The sequence below is a fragment of the Acipenser ruthenus genome, chromosome 1, assembly GCF_902713425.1.
Source record: "Acipenser ruthenus chromosome 1, fAciRut3.2 maternal haplotype, whole genome shotgun sequence".
Taxonomy (NCBI): domain Eukaryota; kingdom Metazoa; phylum Chordata; class Actinopteri; order Acipenseriformes; family Acipenseridae; genus Acipenser; species Acipenser ruthenus.
Genome location: NC_081189.1, coordinates 9,040,929 through 9,059,765, shown reverse-complemented (window position 1 = coordinate 9,059,765; position 18,837 = coordinate 9,040,929). Strand labels below are relative to the sequence as shown.

Below are 18,837 nucleotides of genomic sequence, written 5' to 3'. Positions count from 1 at the left end.
ATTTCGTTGTGCATGACAGCAAAGAAAAGAAGGTACAAGTACTGTCTAGTTACTATACATATTGTGACAGATAAAAAAAAACAAAAGTAACCAAAAACAATAAATTCATACAGTATATGAAAAGCGAAGGCCCCAAAAAAAGCGATTTAGATATAACGCGAAAACAGCTAAAAATAAGCACCACAAAATGAAGTTAATAAAAACAGAAGCCTTCTATATAGTGTGCACACTGACACACACCCACATCCGTACTTCATGCAATATACATTGTCAGGAACTGACTTGGTATCCACCTTCATCTGGCTCTACAGCTGTTTTCATGGACAGATTAAATCTTAAAAATGGAATATTGTATTTAAACAGCTGGACCAAAAAAAGGGTCCTATGTGTAAAAATAAATAACTAACTTCAGTCACACAGACCACACGCAAGCTAATGCATAGATTTAAAAACATCTTACAAATTCATTCCTGGAACAGCTGGTGCTAGAGTGGAGTTCTCAGGTGGGATGTCTTCGAAAGGCTAGATGCCACAGACCGACACACACAGGTTTATCCAATACACTGCTTGACTTGGATATTTAACAAGCAGATGTGGTTTCTTGTCTCGTCGTATGCAGTGAATATGAACTAGCTCGAGGTATTCAGGAGAACAAATCGAAATGCACAATTACGTGTGTGGAAAGGTTGTGTTCATTGCTGTCAAATAATACAATGAACAGCATCTGATCTACATTAATTCTGATGTTTGCCCCCTGAGGTCATTTATTGACCTGCTGATTAACTGCACTAAATACAAAGAGGTCTGGGATTGAGCAGGATTACTCGTTTTAGGGCAGAGATATTAAAAGCTGTCACTGTTTAGGTCATTAGAAATTAGTGGTTCCGTCTTTGTGAGCCATTTCAGATTGTGTTAAGGTACAGTAGCATGTTGATGCAGTATGATAGACAAGTATTAAATTAAACATTAAAAAAAAAAATACACAATTCAGTACACATTATTTTATTCATACCTCTCCTAAGCAGCCATGTTTGATTTTTAATTGCTCATGCTAAAACATTTATCTTGGCATTGGAAAGTAAGCCTGAAATGGACATTTCCAGTGTTATTTTTGTGTACCTCCTATCTATTGCACTTGTTATATGCTTGTGATGAAAGATGCCTGGTTATATTTGTCTTAATGTTGTTTTATTCATTTTGGATCACAATGATGAAAGCTTTGTGCATCTATGTAGTTAGATGTCGAATGAAAAACAAAGTAGTGCATCCACTCCACATTATTTATATATATATATATATATATATATATATATATATATATATATATATATATATATATATATATATATATATATATATATATATATATATATTAAGCCTTGTTCAATACACTGTATAGTTATGGTGACTTTTAATCTGTCAGCAGGATTTTCAGGTCGTTTGACAAAAAGGATACAAGTGTTGTAGTGAGCACTGAAGGTGACTGGTGGTTTCATCAATCACACTGGCTTTCTTTAAGTTGATACATAATAGACCCCCTCAATCAACTTCCTTGTTCATTGTCACTTGTTCAGGAACAAAGAAGGTGAACAGGCTTGACTGGGAGTCAAGGTTATGAAATGACTTCTCTGTTATTTACACATGGAAGAAGGGGTAAGTCAGTGTTAGAGAGGGGTCCTCGAGGGGTGTCCAGTTTGTCAATTGGTGATGATAAGCAGTTTGAAGTCATATTTAGACCTTGAGCAGTGAGGTTGCCTGTCAAAGTGTTAAATCTAGACAAGAAGTATTCGAGATTACAGCGTCGTTTATTGACACAGACTAGTCTAACACATCCAAAAATGCTCAAATAAATGTTTACTTTGTCATCTGTGAGGTCTTGCCACTTGACCGCTTAGTGGCTGTGTTTAACCCGGAGTGCATCAGAGCAGTACATGAACACAGGTGGGTAGAGTTTTTACAGTAAGTTAACTAAAAAATTAAAGAATTAATTTCCATAGCAATATTACAAAATTGATATGGTCGTACAGGAAAAAGCATACAGAATATTGCTTTCAGACTCTCTCCTTATCACGCTTTCTGGATTTGTAACAATAGACTTTGCTCCCCAAACAGTAATCTCAAGGAGCTTTGAACTCCCAGTCTAGCTCTTACATCTCTAGGTAAGCTGCCTTTAGATCTCTTCCAGTATGCAGCGTACCATACCTACGTAAAGTTTCAATTGATTGTTCAACATTTCTTGCAGTTTGGTTTTGAGCACTCCCAATACCCGTGAGAAGTTATAGCTTTAATTGCTGAAGGAGCACCTCCTGGTGGATGGACATAATTATTGCTTGGAGGATTAGAGCCAAAGGCTTGGGTTTTCCACTTTTCCCTTGTGAAGCTGTGTTGAAGATGTTCTAGTTTATTGCACATACAGTACACCATGGAAATTAATGTAAACAGTAAATGGAAAATCTGAAATGGGCGTAATTATTGAAAGTGTGATTTATTGCTTTTTTTTACCTTATGAAATATGATCATTATATTACAGTGGAAAATATAGCCTGCATAGGACCTCACTGAAAGTTAAACTTATCCCAGTTAAACATTGTGGAATAAAAATATGAAGGAAATGCACTTTCAGTGTTCTTTCAGCACTTGTACTCGTGTATACAGTGGTCTCCGGCTAAGAGAACACCCCTCAGGTAGCAAGCCAAGTGTTCTCTTGGACAAAGTGTTCTTTAAGACGGAGTTTACAACCACCAGACACCAATATGAATCAATAAATAAAAACATTTGTATTACTTGTCATGATGCACGTGCATCAACATATAAAATGAACAGAATAAGTAAGGGAAAAGCAATAGGCAAGTGTATGTTAATAAACTATAATAATAAAGTAACTGTCAAACTAAATTAACACAGCACCCCTACAGCAGCTCTAGATTAATTAGGAATACATGTACAGGAGCAATATTCAAGACACAATTATTTAACAGAATAGTGAAGCAACTCACCAGAACGGAAAACACCAAATTGCTTGGTTACTTATGTCTGATTCAGGTTTTTTTCAAGAGTTCGAACAATTTCCAACTTTTAGAAAGAGTAGAAAGAGAAACAGCGGCGCGATTTGGCGTTTGTTTACATGCCATTTTGTAGCAATGAGGTGCACTCGTGGAAATCGGAAAATACAAAACAAGTCAATATTACATGATGCCGGATCTGGAACGATTGAATAAACCAATCGATGTGCCTCAAGACACTCGAGAGGACAAGGCACATTTGAAAATAAACCATATGAATTTAAGTTTGATCATGAAGAGTTATCAGGTTACAAATCTGTATTAGTTGTGAACGAATCGCTAGTGGTGCCAAAAAGGTGTTCTTTTAAGTAGATATTTGGTCTGATACAAGCCATAATGTTAAGTCATGTCAGCCAGCCCGCAAAATGGTAGAATTCTCACAGTCTGCAAAGGGTTAAGCGAAGTTCTTGTTCCTTTAGGCAGAGCATTTACAATGGGAAAAATCTGTTTCACCACAAGGGTGTTCTCTTAGCCGAAGTTCTTCTCTTAGGAGGCGTTCCTATACGTGGAGACTGCTGTACCATGGTAGTTATTAACTGTTTGAAATGACTTTGTTTCAGAAAGGAGCTGTTGATTACTGTGGATTTGTTCACTCCTTTTCCTTGACTAGTCCACAGTTTTTTTGACAAATCCACCGTTTTCACTTGAATTGGGGAAAATAAATCAAATAAAAGATCAATAGAAGTCTGTATAAACAGCACTGGTATAAATTATTATTACTTCTTTAGATGATGCGTTACCTTTTAGGTGGGCTTGTCTGATAAAGAATTTCTTCTCCAATGGGAGGGACAGTGTGCTTCATCAGGCTCAAAACGTATTTGCATGTTCGTTATCGGTTCATTAGTTCATTGATTTGCCTTTTTACTGAATTTCCTGGTGTGCATAGAGAGAGAGGTCTAGAAGGGTTGATAACAAAATGTCGTGTGTGTGTGTGTGTGTGTATATATATATATATATATATATATATATATATATTTATGTGTGTGTATATGAGAGAGATAGAGATATCTAGATCTAGAGAGAACTGATGGATTCAGTGCAAGGAGAGCTGCTGCTTCTATCAGGCTGTTCTCTGGCTTGGTCTGTTCAGTGCTGGATTTTACCATCACTTGATAACCCTCCTTTATCCATGAAGACCACCATTCCCTAGATAGAGAGGCTCATTCAGCCTTTGTGTAATTAATAGAGAGTCACTTTTTGCTGCCAGGTGTGCAAAGCGTGTGTTTTTTGCTGTGAGGTTTAGTCATGTTTATTAGAGACAGGGCTCTGAACTGCCTGGATTCATTGCACGCAACTCTGTAAACAATCCATTCAATCCAAATGATTTTCTGTCACTGGCTTTTAGGCTGACTCAAAGGCAGGGCTTATAAGATGAAAGGCCAACTTATTAACCTCTTCAGTGCCGAGGGCACTCGATTCCTGTCACCGCAGCACAGCAGAGGTTAAAGCAGGGCCTTGATACACAGGTATGCAGCATTGCTTTTGATAATCTGGCTTTTTATTGGCTGTTTTTCTTTCCATGCTGTGTAAAACATGATGGGATGAATTCAGGCAGGGATCATATAAAATTAGGGATTGGCAATGCAGAACAAACGACATCATTTTTCTACAAGCAGTGTTGCACAGGTAGCACTATGGATTTCATATGTAATTTACATTTTATATATTTTCTAACCCTCATAGCAGTTGTATTTATTGTTGTGGTACTATACATCCATCTTCCCCACTTATCTACAATGCCAATGAGTTTAGATTTTAAAATCTCAGAATATAACTTTTTTTTAAGCAGCACTGACAGCGTCTTATTTAATCTACATCTAGAAATGTTACATATGTAAGATACAAACTAACTATAGTAGTAGCAGCTTTGTAATGTAGTCTTGTATGTTAGTTTGTCACGGCTCTAGTTCCTGAGCAATGTTCTAAAATACATGGCTGTTTGTACTTTTATTGGACTGGCTAATTAACCCATGCCTTAGAGAAATCCATAAAGACCTCTGTTTTTTCTTTTTCTTAACTTTACAGCAAAGGCCTAACAGCCATGACAAGCTGTCTCATAAAAATAATGCTCAGGTACTAGTTTGCATCCTATAAATCTCAGCAGGGTTTATAACATGGTCCATTATCAGCTAACTGCACAGAATATTTGTCATTTTACACTCTTGAGTTATTTTTTAGTGAAGTGTTTAAAAAATGACGCTTTTCTTCTTTCTCCAATTCCACGCTGTCTGTCTGTTATTCGGGAGATAGCAGCTCTTATAAATGTTTCGGTAAGTGTTAAGTAGACAGTTATGTGCACTCTCATTCCACGCTTATTTGCTTACCATAATAAACTGTGATAAAATGTGTGTCTCTGAAACTGCGTGCATCAGGAGTCGCAGTGATTTCCACTGGAAATGATGTTGCGTCTGCGGGAACTGTCCAGATATTTACACAGAAATGTAATTAATATGCCAAGCAGGTGCTTGTGTCATCTGTTAAAAAAAGAAACAAACAAACAAAAGAAGACCTTTTATTTCATGAAAACATACATTTTTACATTCAGTGACTTGATATTTGTGTGAGTGAGCTTGCAGCATAGAGCACTTGTATAATACATTGTCTTGTTTGCATGTTTGTTTCTATGAAAAAATGTAAAGGGTTGTAACTTTTGAACAACTTGTTGAATGGATTTGACAAAGTGTATACGCCTTCACAGACAATCTGAACAGGGAGGTTCTCCGTTTCTAAAAGTACTGAAAAGCAAAACACAATGCATGAAGACTTCCAGTTTAAAATTACTGAGTGTATTTTAGTACTTATAATATTGGCTGTACATTTGAGTGATTTAAGTGTTTATAGGTACGAATAGAATTAAATACTGCAATATTTTATGGATGATTTGTATGTACTGTAGACCTATCTTGAATATTTTAGTGTGCAAAATTCAATTTATTTTAAAAGATGTTTTGAATAGGAAGATACGTCTGTGTGGAAACACAATAGATTCCAAATGTATAGCATGATATTCGTTGGTGAGGAGTGAATGGGATTGAGAGCCCTTTTCAGTATCTGGATTGAAGTACCAGCAGCTGGCATATTCCTCACCTCTTTTGCCTCTGTGCTATATTCCCTTTGTGTGACTAGGGTGATTTTGTATATGTTGTTTGGCTGCTTTTCCTTTTTAAAGACACTTGGATGAAAATGTGCAACATTGTGCCAGAGCCATGCTGCAGATTTGCTGAGAGGAGTGCAGATTATCTGGGGGATCTGAGCCTGAGGAACCAAACCTCTCCTTCATGTTAAATAGGATTTCAAAAGCTGGCCATGGGGTCTTGCTGATATTTAGCATAAAAGACCATTTACAGAACATCTGTGGTTCAACTGGGATCCATTTTGCATGAAATGGTGGTTAAACATTAATTTATATGTAATGTTTTTTTTTTTTTATGAGATTTTGCTGTGCTACCCACTGGATGTATATTAAACTGTAGCTGTCGTCTTAAAGGGAACGTTAAACTGAAGCGCTTTTATGCAGTCTATTAAAGGGTCAACTCCATTGTACCATTGGGTCAAAGAAGGGTGTGTGTGTGTGTGTGTTTAAATATATGTTTAGGTTTCTGATGGCATGGCAACCATTTTTGGTTGTTTTAAATGGAATCTAATGTAACCTTGTGAACAGGGGTGACATCAGGCCAGGAAAATGAAACCAAAACACACAGCAACTGCTGGCGAAACTGCGTCGTTCAGTGTTTTATTAACACAAAGAAAAAAAAAGGTTGAACAAAACAGATCATGGCACTTTGGGCCAAAATAAGTAGACAAACAAAACGAACAGACACTAACAAACAGGGGACGAACACTAAACAAACACGTACTGTGCTGGTCCTGCTATTATTATTATTATTATTATTATTATTATTATTATTATTATTATCTCCTCACTCTCCCGTTCTTTCGCCCTGAACACACAACCCCCGAGTGAGTGAAACGTGCATCTACACATACAGTTGTGCCGGGATTCAATTACTAATTAATTATTCACTTGAATCCCAGCATGTGAACTAATTTGTGCGTTCCCTGTGCTCACATAATAATACACATTTTATCTGCACGTGAAGTGATTGTGCAATCCCCTTGCCTAAATACATATTACAAATATACATTTGAAATCACTCATGCTCCACATAGCCCGATTTATATCCTGTGCACCAATACCTATACACCAACATTAACACACCACACTCAACATATAACACAGAATATGCACAGGGGCGGGACACACTGCCACAAACTTACTACAGTAACATAGAACACAGAATACGCACAGGGGCAGGGCACACTGCCACAAACCTACTACAGTAACATAGAACACAGAATACGCACAGGGGCAGGGCACACTGACACAAACCTACTACAGTAACATATAACACAGAATACGCACAGGGGCAGGGCACACTGCCACAAACCTACTACAGTAACATAGAACACAGAATACGCACAGGGGCAGGGCACACTGACACAAACCTACTACAGTAACATATAACACAGAATACACACAGGGACGGGGCACACTGCCAGTAACTCCCTCTCAAGTTCAATACCTTGGACACTTTTTGGAATCTGAAGATCTCCCTCTGTTAAGACCAACCCTATGACAATTGTACTCCAAAATAGAGGAATACCACTGTATTATGTGCTCAAGTCTTCCATTCTTGTTGTTTGTGAAATAGACAGAATGCTGATTGTTTTGTCAGAGCCCTATCCAATGAAAAACATGTGAACTTTCTTCCCTCCCAGGTCACCAGCCCAGTATACGTGCCCGCAAAATCTCATGAGCTTCTCCATCGAATGAGTGGCAAAGGGCTAGCAGCCCAGTATCACTTCCCGCGACAGCCCTGCATTTACAGCTCCGACATGGTATCTGTGCAGGTCACACTAACCAACAGCGGAGACCAGAAATTGGAAGACATTCACATCGGGGAGAAGAAACTTCCCTCTGGCCTCCAGATTCACGACTTCAACAGTATAGGTAGGGAATGCAAGTATGCTTGGACTTCAGGCGTGAACAATTTTCTTTATACACAGTTCATGACTGTAGAAGCAAATCTGCGTCTCCTCATGTTTGGGTGTTATATTCGTTTCAAACCAGGATTATTCCAAACAGCACACAATGTGTGGAAGTTCATCTCACTGTAAACTTTTTATTGCCCTTTTACTTTTGGACTGCAAACCCTAAACTGATAGAGAGAGCAATGCTTGATTTCTTGAACCAAAACAAAATACTGCAACTAATTATTATTATTATTATTATTATTATTATTATTATTATTATTATTACTTTTTTTTAAATGTTTTTTTCTTTAATGAAACCTTTGCCCGCAGAATCTCTGGAGCCAGGGGCATCCATCACAGTGTCAATGGGCATCGACTTCAATGATTCCACCCAGGCTGCCAACTTCCAACTTTGGTAAGCCTCTGATACTGTATACTGAATTCCAGACACTAGCTAGTTTTGTTTTGGAAAGAAAGCAGTGATATTGGTCTGATCCTTGGAAAACAGTCTCCATTCTGTGCTTGGCAGTGTTCAGAGTTGTTGTTCTTTGTATTATTTTCTTCAGAAGATACCCCATGACAATGTCCTTTTCCTTATCCTTCCAAGAAACTGGAAATGTAATTTGAAGTTCAATGGCAGTAATGCAGCAGATGATGAATATACGAATTGCTGCATAACTCATTGATTTTATGCAGATTATCACCTTTATGTTTTGGGAGGTCTGCTGCATTAGTGCTGAATATAAAAAAAACGATTACATTCTCCCACATTTCCTAGTAATTGTTTATTATTTTACTACCAGACAAACAACACAGATCAATATTATAGAATGCCAGGCTATGAATAACGTCACCATAATAGATTTGCCTGAGACATTAAAGGTAAATTATTTTTAATGATCTGGACAATGTGAGCCCAATGACACAGCTCACCAAATGAGCATTAGTGATAGATTAGGACCATATTCTATTTTTCTTTTGTGAAATGGAGGAGGGACTTTTGTTTCTTTAATGTATTTAATCCATCAGTTTGCAGATTGGTAGCAGTGTACTACTACTAATAATAACTATTATTATTATTATTATTATTATTATTATTATTATTATTATTATTACTTTCTTAGCAGACGCCCTTATCCAGGGCGACTTACAATTGTTACAAGATATCCCATTATTTTTACATACAATTACATAATTTTTTTGCACAATTTTTTTTTACATACAATTACCCATTTATACGGTTGGGTTTTCACTGGAGCAATCTAGGTAAAGTACCTTGCTCAAGGGTACAGCAGCAGTGTCCCCCACCTGGGATTTTACCCACGACTTTCCGGTCCAGAGTCCTAACCAGTACTCCACACTGCTGCCCCTAATAATAATACATAAAAAAAACACAGTGATACCTGTTATAACATAAATAGTTTCACAAATTTTATTTTGGGTGCAAAAAGATACTATTCATTTAAATAATGCATTTCTTTTTTCTTTTTTTTTAACTGAGCACTTCCAGTAAATGACAAGCCAAATCAATTCACATTTTATTTCAGTTAATGTCAGCCTACGAACACTGACATCCTAGCAAGGAAACAGAGCAATGTCTGCATTAACAGTTACACAGCCTCCAAGATGCATTCAGATAGTCAAGATTAATAATAAAAAAAAAAAAGAACCAGAGCAGGAGCTGCCTCCACTTCAATTATTAATCATTACATTTAATGTGTTAACCCATCTCACAAGAGCTTTAGTACACTGCTTTAACTGATGTGTTAACCCATCTCACAAGAGCTTTAGTTACACTGCTTTAACTGATGTCTTAACCCGTCTCACAAGAGCTTTAGTTACACTGCTTTAACTGATGTGTTAACCCGTCTCACAAGAGCTTTAGTTACACTGCTTTAACTGATGTGTTAACCCATCTCACAAGAGCTTTAGTTACACTGCTTTAACTGATGTGTTAACCCGTCTCACAAGAGCTTTAGTTACACTGCTTTACTATATATAGTAACAGAATTGCACCACTGAAGGTTCGTTGCCCCTTTAAAAATAGACCCAGGACACAGGAAATTGAGGTTTTTAAGTGTTTACGCACTATTTTTAATGAACAAACACAAAAACCAAATAAACAAAACAAACACCTAGCTCTTTTTTGAGCAAGAACTGAAACACAGGACAGGAACCTAACTATAAACAGGACAGCTAAGCTGTTTACCTGTAACAAAAACCAAAACAAAATAAACACAGTTTTAACACAAAACACTAACAGGTTTCACACTACCTTTTCTTTGTACGCCTGCACGCACTCGCATATATATATATATTTGTTTATATATTTGTTGCCCGAAGACAGAACACAGAAACGGATCATCTTTTTCTTGTTCTTCCTAGACATGCACTTTGTCTTGCATCAAATACAATTGATCCTGTAGCAGTGTAATCACAATTACTCACCTTCTTAATTGCCTGCCCGAAATCAGAAAATGGAAACCGATCGGCAGCGTGGAGATCAATAGTGTTATAGAAAGCCAGTGGGGGCAGGGGAGATAGGAGTAATGGTTGGATCAATCAGCCTCAAATGCCAATCATTGAGTGTGTTTTGCATGACAATCATTGTCTGTGTGCAGTCCCAGAGCCCCAGAGAGCGATCCATAGCTCTCCCGGTAAACTACCAACACCTTATCAACTCTTCAGGAATTCTGTCGTAGCGGGGGGTTAAGAAACAGAACGTCTTCACGCTCTGCCTGCCATCAGTGTGTCTTTAAAGCTGTACTGGGAAAAGGCTAACTTGGTGACACATTTATCCTCTATACAAAATGCAATTTTTGCGAAACTGTTAATGTTACACAATGTAAGAAAGACTTAACCTGAAGCTTTGTTTAGGACCATTTTGTCTGTTTTTTGTATTCATTTATTTGAAAAAAAACTTCTGAATCAAAATCCGGTTTGAGTCGGTTATAGTGAACCTAGTCACATCCAACTGAGCATGTTGCCTATACATGTCAAGTGGATCAAAATACTGTGTACTATTTATATGCATATCAAAATTAAAAGGAATCATTTTGATGATTTGAGATGTGTGCTGTTTTTAAGATTTCAGTGCAGATTGGTATGTTGATTTCAGTATTTAACCACCTTACTAGTGACACTGTCTGTCCTGGGTACTGGGTATTGCAGTTTTTTTTATGATGCTTTGTTGCAATAGCGCTACATGATAGTTGCAAAAGTGGGAGCTTTTTTTGTATTAAACTAGTGAAAGAAGTTGTTCACCTTTACTATCTGAAAGTAGAATCCCTTGCATGCAGATGATCACCCTGGGTCCTGTGACCAGTGTGACCCATTATCCATTATTCCCATTATTCCAGTCTGGAATTTCATTCTAGTGTCAGGAGTTTCTAATCAAGGTCGTGCCACAATCTGCCAGCATACCAGCTGGTTAATGACTCGTCTTGGTTGGCCAGATGTAAAATTGGCATCCCTGATAGTTTTGCATGGTTGGCAGGCTTATGACACGGGTTAATTTTGAAAGGGGGGAGGGGAAAATAATTAATTTTATTTCCAGTTTATTTAAGTACAAGAAAGCTTGCCAAGAAGCAACATCTATTTTCCAGGTGCTTCTACAGCAGTAGTAGCAATGGCACTCTGGTTATACATTGTGGCTAGATCAGTCCATCGTGTGCGGTGTCTGTTTAAACAGAGGAAACATGCAGGCATCTGTGTTTTTAGAAAAAGACCACCCTTGGGACCTGAACAATTACACCTTTTTTCCATTTGAGGAACCACAGGAGGTGCCTTATCTCTTCCCACATTAAATCCTTGCAAGTCTGTTTCTATCACGGTTACATGGATTACTAAAAGCAAAGGATCAAAATTATCTCTTTAGAATGTAAGCTTCCATGCAGCTGACGATCCATTAAGCTGATGGAACACAAAGCCACTTTTTCAGGAATAGTGGCTTGAAGCCTGGTTCCAAGAGACCGAGAGACCCAGTTTGAGGCAACTTTTCTGTATCAAGCCCCAAGTGGCCTGGAACCTAGTCTTCTGAAATCAAGTTCCAAGCCACAAAGTGGCTTTGTGTTCAGTCAGCTTTCATTTCAAGTAACAATTTGACGTTGCAGTGAAAGGATCATGAAGAGATGATGGCTACGGTATCTTTAAACTTTGTGGTTCTGTTGCTAGGGGGTGAGAATGAAGGATAAATCTGAGAGATGCACAATTTCTTTTAATGAATTATGTAAATAAAAACATAATTCCCCAAAATGAGGGAAAATATATATATGACCGATTCATTTTTTATGTCATGTTGTTGTTGCTGTCAGCCAGTGTGTTCATATGGGTTTCAGCATGTAAAAATACCTCCTAATCTCTTTCAGCACGAAAAGCGACCAGTTCAACGTCAGTATTCAACCAGCTGTGGGAGAACTGCTTCTACCAGTCACCATGTCTGAGCAGGACTTCAGGACACAGCAAGGTGAGCACGCATACGGAACTGTAACGTTCCCCATAGATGGCTGTGGTACAAGTACCACTTATCATTACAAGTGGTTCAACCCACCTGATTTCAGATCATTCAGGTTACATTGGATCCACCCATAGAAACAGACATAGAAACATATAAAATATTGAACAGAGGCGACCCGGTGTCATGATGTCGGCTACGTGATTTCACACTGCTTTTTGAAGAAGCCGGGTCAACCTGGGTAACAGAAGCAAGTACAGGGCTCATGGTGTGTTTCAATCAACAAAAATATGGCTAAACAGAATAAACAGAAATGTTCCTTGCGGAAATGAAACCTTCTCACAGGCGTGGCTGTTTGTTATTTCATCCGCTTACAAACACCCATCATGCATTTTGTCTAGCTCGATCTGGGTCAAAGCGTGTCGACCCACATCCTGAGGTGGGATTGTAACCCAGGCAGTCAGAAGCCCTGTCGAGACCTGGGTAGGAGCGCCAGTGTGAGAGGGGCTAGAGATACCTAAAAGGAAATCATTTACATTAGTTACCCATTGCCTTTGCCTGTTTTTTGCAATTAGACTATGATGGCGAGAGTAAAGGAGTAATAGAAAGGCTGAGAGTGTGTAATAACGCTGTATAATCAGGGCAATTCTGATGGATCATGGAGATTTAGAAAGAAAAACAAGGGTGAAGCGCGAGGGTTTTTTTTTTTTTTAATTGTTTATATACTGAGCATCAAAAGAAACGTATGACTTATATTTGAGCATCACAAGAAACATATCGCTTATATTTGAGCATCAAAAGAAACATACCACTTACATTTGGATAGAATTAACTAGATGTGAACAAAAAATGACAAACTCTGTTTTAGAGCAGGCGCAGTGGCTTTTAACAAGTTACGTCCCGAAGATGCAGCAAAATGATCTGTCGATCTTGGGCAGGTGTTGTGACTCTTGGTCTCAAGACTTTTATAAACCACAATAAACGTTAAAAAAATAAATAAAAAAATAAGTACGGTAAGACATTTGTTTGTTTACGTGCAAGTTTTGCACAAATGAAGGATGACTTAAACTAAAGCATCAGTTTTGTAAACAGTAGAATAGTTTTTTTTTTGTTTTTTTTTACTTTTCGTTTAAAGAAAGTGTTTTCCTGCACTTATTCAGCATTTTTTTTAACTGCTTAAAAAAGAATGCTGTTGAGCTTAAATTGCTTTGTGAAGTAAATAGGTGGCATCATTCAATGAGGGATAGTATTCAGCAGGCTTAGTCGTGCCACAAACACTAAAGTTCAAATGACAGTACAGCAAAAAAATTAATAAAATAAAAAAAGTATGCTTTTTTTGTTTTTTATGGAATTGTTTGGGTGATTTGAAACTAAATGAGTGTTTTATTTTTTTTAATTTTTTTATTTAAGTATAAACTGTTCCTCAAAAGTAATCACGTATGTTTCATACTGATGGGAAAATATGATAACATTTCACTAGTATACCTGTTGTGTTAAGAACTAGTACTGTAGTTTGAAAAAAAAATATTAATGTTTTATTAAAATGGCCTGGAGATACTGTAATTGTATAACTAAAAAATGAAAACGTTTGAATTTATTGCAAACATGGAAGCTTGTGTGTGTGTGTGTGTTTTTTGTTTGTTTTTTGTTGACCCTCACTATAACGCCACCCTCGCTTATTGCCTGTTTTTGCCCATGACGCTTACCTGGCAGTATAAAGAGGATTGACTCTGTGTGTGTGTGTGTGTGTGTATATATATATATATATGTATGTATGTATGTATGTATGTATACACAGTCTAACTTCATTATAACAACCTCCCCCGGGACCTGCAGAAATGTTCGTTATATCAGGTTGTTCACTATAAAAAGGGTTGGCAATTTGCTGTATCAGAATAAACGCCGAAATTAAATTGAATATCTTTATATAGTATACAGTAATGTATTTCAAGACAACTTCACATTGATCAACATTTAAACTGTATATTTAAAAGAAAACAGTAAAGAAATAAAAATAAATAAAAAGTACACTTAATGCTGAATACAGTAATTACGTCCCCTTTCTATTGAAAAACATATCCAGCGTAGATTGCTTCGTACGTTTCGTGCTTTTCTCAATGCATGCCGTTTCAATCTTGTTACCTCCTCACGCCTGTTGCCATGGTTACAGTTTGTGTGAAGATGGCCGCATACGTCGCACATGATTCGCACTACAATAGGTTATCTATGAATCAGCCTTATATTCGAATTAGCCTACCAAGGTCTTTGTTTTCACTGAGAGAATAACACATTCACACTGGAGAAAGTTCAGTGTCAGTCACTACTGAGATCTTTTTATCCGGTTAGATTTTGTAAAAGTGATCATTCTAATAGGACTAATTTCCTTTAAAAAAAACTCAAACTCAATAATGGCTTCTGAGTGGATACAGTAGTATCGGTGTGAGTAACATGGTAGAGTGCTAAATAGAAGAATGCATTTCGGAAAAACGTTTCCAGCAATGCGGCTTCAGTATATATCATATCATTGCTGAAGTACTTATGTATTTATGCTACATGCTTGGTTGTGTAAGTAGTAGTAGCAGCAATAGAAACGGACCAATACGTGGGTAGGGTTGCAGCATAAAATCCAAATGAGATGTACACAGTTAAGGAGAAATGAAAGGTAACAATTGACATTCATGTCAACAGACCTTCTTTCGGAAATGCCTGTGTAGACGGGGGGGAACAAAATAATTACTTTCCACATCTATAACCCGTAGAAAACCTATTAGCCTAAATGTGATTGCCCACATAAAAAAAAAAAACTGCTCAAGGCAGTGAGATGATATCTGTGGAAGATTGACATGTCCCACCAACCTGTTTTAAAGCTGCCTAAATTACTGCAGGATTTGCAGTTTTTTCCCCCATCAATAATAAAAAATAAAAAAAATAAATAACACACAAAATAAAAAGCAGTCATGTAGATTTATGTATGTATGTATTTTTAGATTTACCTTTCTCTGACCCTTTTTAATGTATTACCTGTTTATTACCTTGTCTTTGTCAGGCAGATTGTTTAGCTTTAATTGAGCAGTAATAAATATGTTGTTCTCATGGGTTAACTTTTTTCAGTTTCAGTGTGTGACTGCTTCTACATTGCACACCGTTATTGCCGATTCTTACCTGTCTTTCTGAAGCCGCTATCTCACTACTTTGCAACAACTCTGCAAACTTCAAATGAGTGAACTGCATCTGTTTATGCTGCCTCCTGTCTTCATTTAAGTCGATGGAGGCCATAGATGCACCAAGAAACAGATCAAATTATTAGCATTTTTTTTTTCTTCTCCCCCTGCATGTTTTCATCACGCCTTGATGTTTTGATCAAGTTTTGTTTGCTCTGCTGTGACTCGGCCACTTTCCTGACTGGTCATACAGAACCGTGAGCACAGAGGAGAAGCACTCTGCGTGGATTGCTGGGAGCCTCGACGGACTTGTTGCCAAAATTCCTTATTCTTCTGCCATTTTCCCTCTATGGTTGTTGATTATTTGTCTGAATAAATGTGGCAGCTGTGTGTTGTGTTTAATAGAGCAGAAAGGCTACTCAGAATAAAGCTATTTGAACATGTGTTTATATGAAATATTTGTAAATATAGGCAGGTCTCCAGGTGCCTCGGCAGTGCCTTCCCCTGTCTTCCTGAATTCGCATTTTGACACTGGACTTGCGACTGGCAAATATGCCACATGCTCTTCTAAGTCCCTTTGCAGCCACCATTTATATTTCCAGGATAAGCTTTATATATGCAGAGCTCCTATAGTGATGTTTTACCTCTGAAGTGGACCCAAGCAAATCTGATCAAAATTCCCACAGGATATAATGGAAATGCTTGGGTCTGTTAAAGCAAAAAAATAATACAAAGTTTGCTTGACTGCATGTGGCATTACGTGTTCGCTGCGCCTCTGTCCTGGCCATGCTGCTGTTTTTGTAGGTTTAAATATAGAAAGGTAAATGCTCTTTTTTAAAGAAGAATATATATATATATATATATATATATATAATTTGACATTGTTGGTGAGGGTTTTGTGTATAGCCAGACATTTCTAAGTTCTTTCTTTCACATTGATGATTATTGTAAGTAACTATTTTTCAATTCACTAAAATATTTGACATAGATTCACTGATGGATTTATAACGTTTTTTGTTTTTTTTCATTTCAGTTCTCTGTTCTTACAATAGAACCCATTAGCATTTTTGGCTGCTAAAACACCAGTCTAATTATTAATTGCTATTGCACAGGAAAGCTGTTGTTGGTATTCATGTAATACTAATGTGGAATATAAATGATAATTGCAAGACTACCTTTGTTTTAAGTAAATAGGGGGGAAAAATCAACTTATTTCTAATTTGTTTATATGCGCCTGCGAGGAAGGATGCTTCAGGACTCCTGTTTTAGATTTGCAGTGTTATAATGTAGTTTTTATATGTGCAGGGTTTTATACTGTAAACTGTCCCCAAGTAAACCTTTTCCTGTGACTGGGAAAACATTTCCATTTTCTGTGCCTCAGACTTTCTTAAGCAATCACATTTGATGCTCCTTAATTACGGCACACTTTTTTCTTTTGCAGGTTCTTTTCCAGCTCAGCAATCGAGACAATACATTTGCTTACCATGCTGCTCTGCTAAGTGTTCTTCTGCATGTAAATTAATCTTGATTCAGTTTACACTGTCATGCTGAGTGGTACAAATTGCCTATAGCAATAAAACAGCACGAGTAAAAAGGCAGATTGAGCGTGCGCCTCACTTGATAGGATGTTACTTTGCTTTATGCCAATACATTAGCTGAAGATAATGAATCTTCTGTTCTGAAAAGCATGGTAAAGTTGATTTTTAATTTTACTTCAATGGAGCAGTACCTTGTCTTTTTAAAGTACAAGTTAGACAAACCATTAATGACAACAGCGTTAAGGTTAAATATGAAGCGATGCATTCACTTATCTGAGTGCTATCCATCTTTCCATTTACAGGAGCTTGACAAAAGTACTGGCTTTGTGCAACATTTCCTTTAATTGCATGCTGGGGAAAACAGGCTTTTAACACAAACATAGTTACATTCATTTATTCAGCGCTTGCTTTTCAATAGAGCTTAATGGAGAAGGTTTAAATCCTAAGTGAGCACACACATCTCTTACCAGTATTATTTCAACCCCGTTGCTGTGGTTAAAAGCAGTTTTAGAGTGCCTGTGCAATTTCTGAGGTCCATACACCTTATTTTGTACTTGCTCAGCCTGATACAGAATGTACATTTTCACTAGTTGATAGAATTAGGGACTTCCTCCTTTCAAATCCATTTCAAGCCCACAGTAACCTGAAATGGAATTAGTTAGCTGTTTGTGTATGCATTGTGCTGCTTCTTTAATGCAGAAATAAACTTGTTTCATTCATTCATATATATATATATATATATATATATATATATATATAAACCTAACCCATTTTATTTTAATAGTGAGTTTTCAGTTTATCAATTCCTTTTCTTCAAGTATTTCTGGTTATTGAGAATCCTGTTGGATCCTGATCCTCCTTGGCTATAGAACTGTGCTGTTTTTTGAATTTCATATATTGTTTACTTCAAGTCATTCATTAAACTATTACATCTTTGGGAAGGAAAGTGTTTGATTTGCTGCTCATTGACACCTAAACAGATATGTGTTTATTTGCATGTATTTACTATGATTCTTTTAATAGAATCAGTGGCAAAATTGGTAGGCAACATGGAACTGTGTGGATATCTACTTAGTAATTTCTGAAATCTGCATTGAAATAATATTTCATACAGTTCCTATCAAAAATAAGAAATATGCGATATATGAAAGCATAAGGTCTTTCTTTTTGAAGATTTTTTCCTACCGTTAATGGCTGTTTAAGGTGAAACGAATGTTTATTATGTTGCCTACCACTTTTTCTAATATTTAAAACTTATTCTTAGTATTTCATTGGGTCAGTTCCCTGACCTCTGTGCACCCATCCTTTAGAATATAGGATGTTTTAAAGTATATATCATAAGAAAGCTATTGAAGAGTGTGGGGTGTCTACTTTACCAATGTACACTTGAATTGTATTTACTAGTTTAAACTGTATAATTGTTTCATTCACAGGAAAGCTTACAGGAATGAATGAGAGTACTGCTACCATCAGTGTTGCTCCTGAAAACTCCTCAGGCAGAGCCATAGTGCACAAGGTGGTGACTGCAGCTAACCTGGGGGTGGTACCTTCTGCTCAAGATAGCATCCACAGGTAAAACCGATGGCAAT

The 18,837-nt window shown here is 37.1% G+C and overlaps 1 protein-coding gene across 3 annotated transcripts in view; it reads left to right on the top strand.

Moving 5' to 3' along the window:
• The window catches only part of LOC117404058 (AP-3 complex subunit beta-1-like), a 106,202-nt gene that overhangs the window by 71,026 nt on the left and 16,339 nt on the right, over positions 1-18,837 (top strand). For all 3 annotated transcript variants that reach the window (XM_058994403.1, XM_058994345.1, XM_058994469.1), the window contains 4 exons: positions 7,842-8,073; positions 8,427-8,511; positions 12,464-12,561; positions 18,682-18,820. In XM_058994403.1, the coding sequence (XP_058850386.1) occupies positions 7,842-8,073; positions 8,427-8,511; positions 12,464-12,561; positions 18,682-18,820 (554 nt within the window). The remainder of the gene's footprint in view (positions 1-7,841; positions 8,074-8,426; positions 8,512-12,463; positions 12,562-18,681; positions 18,821-18,837) is intronic.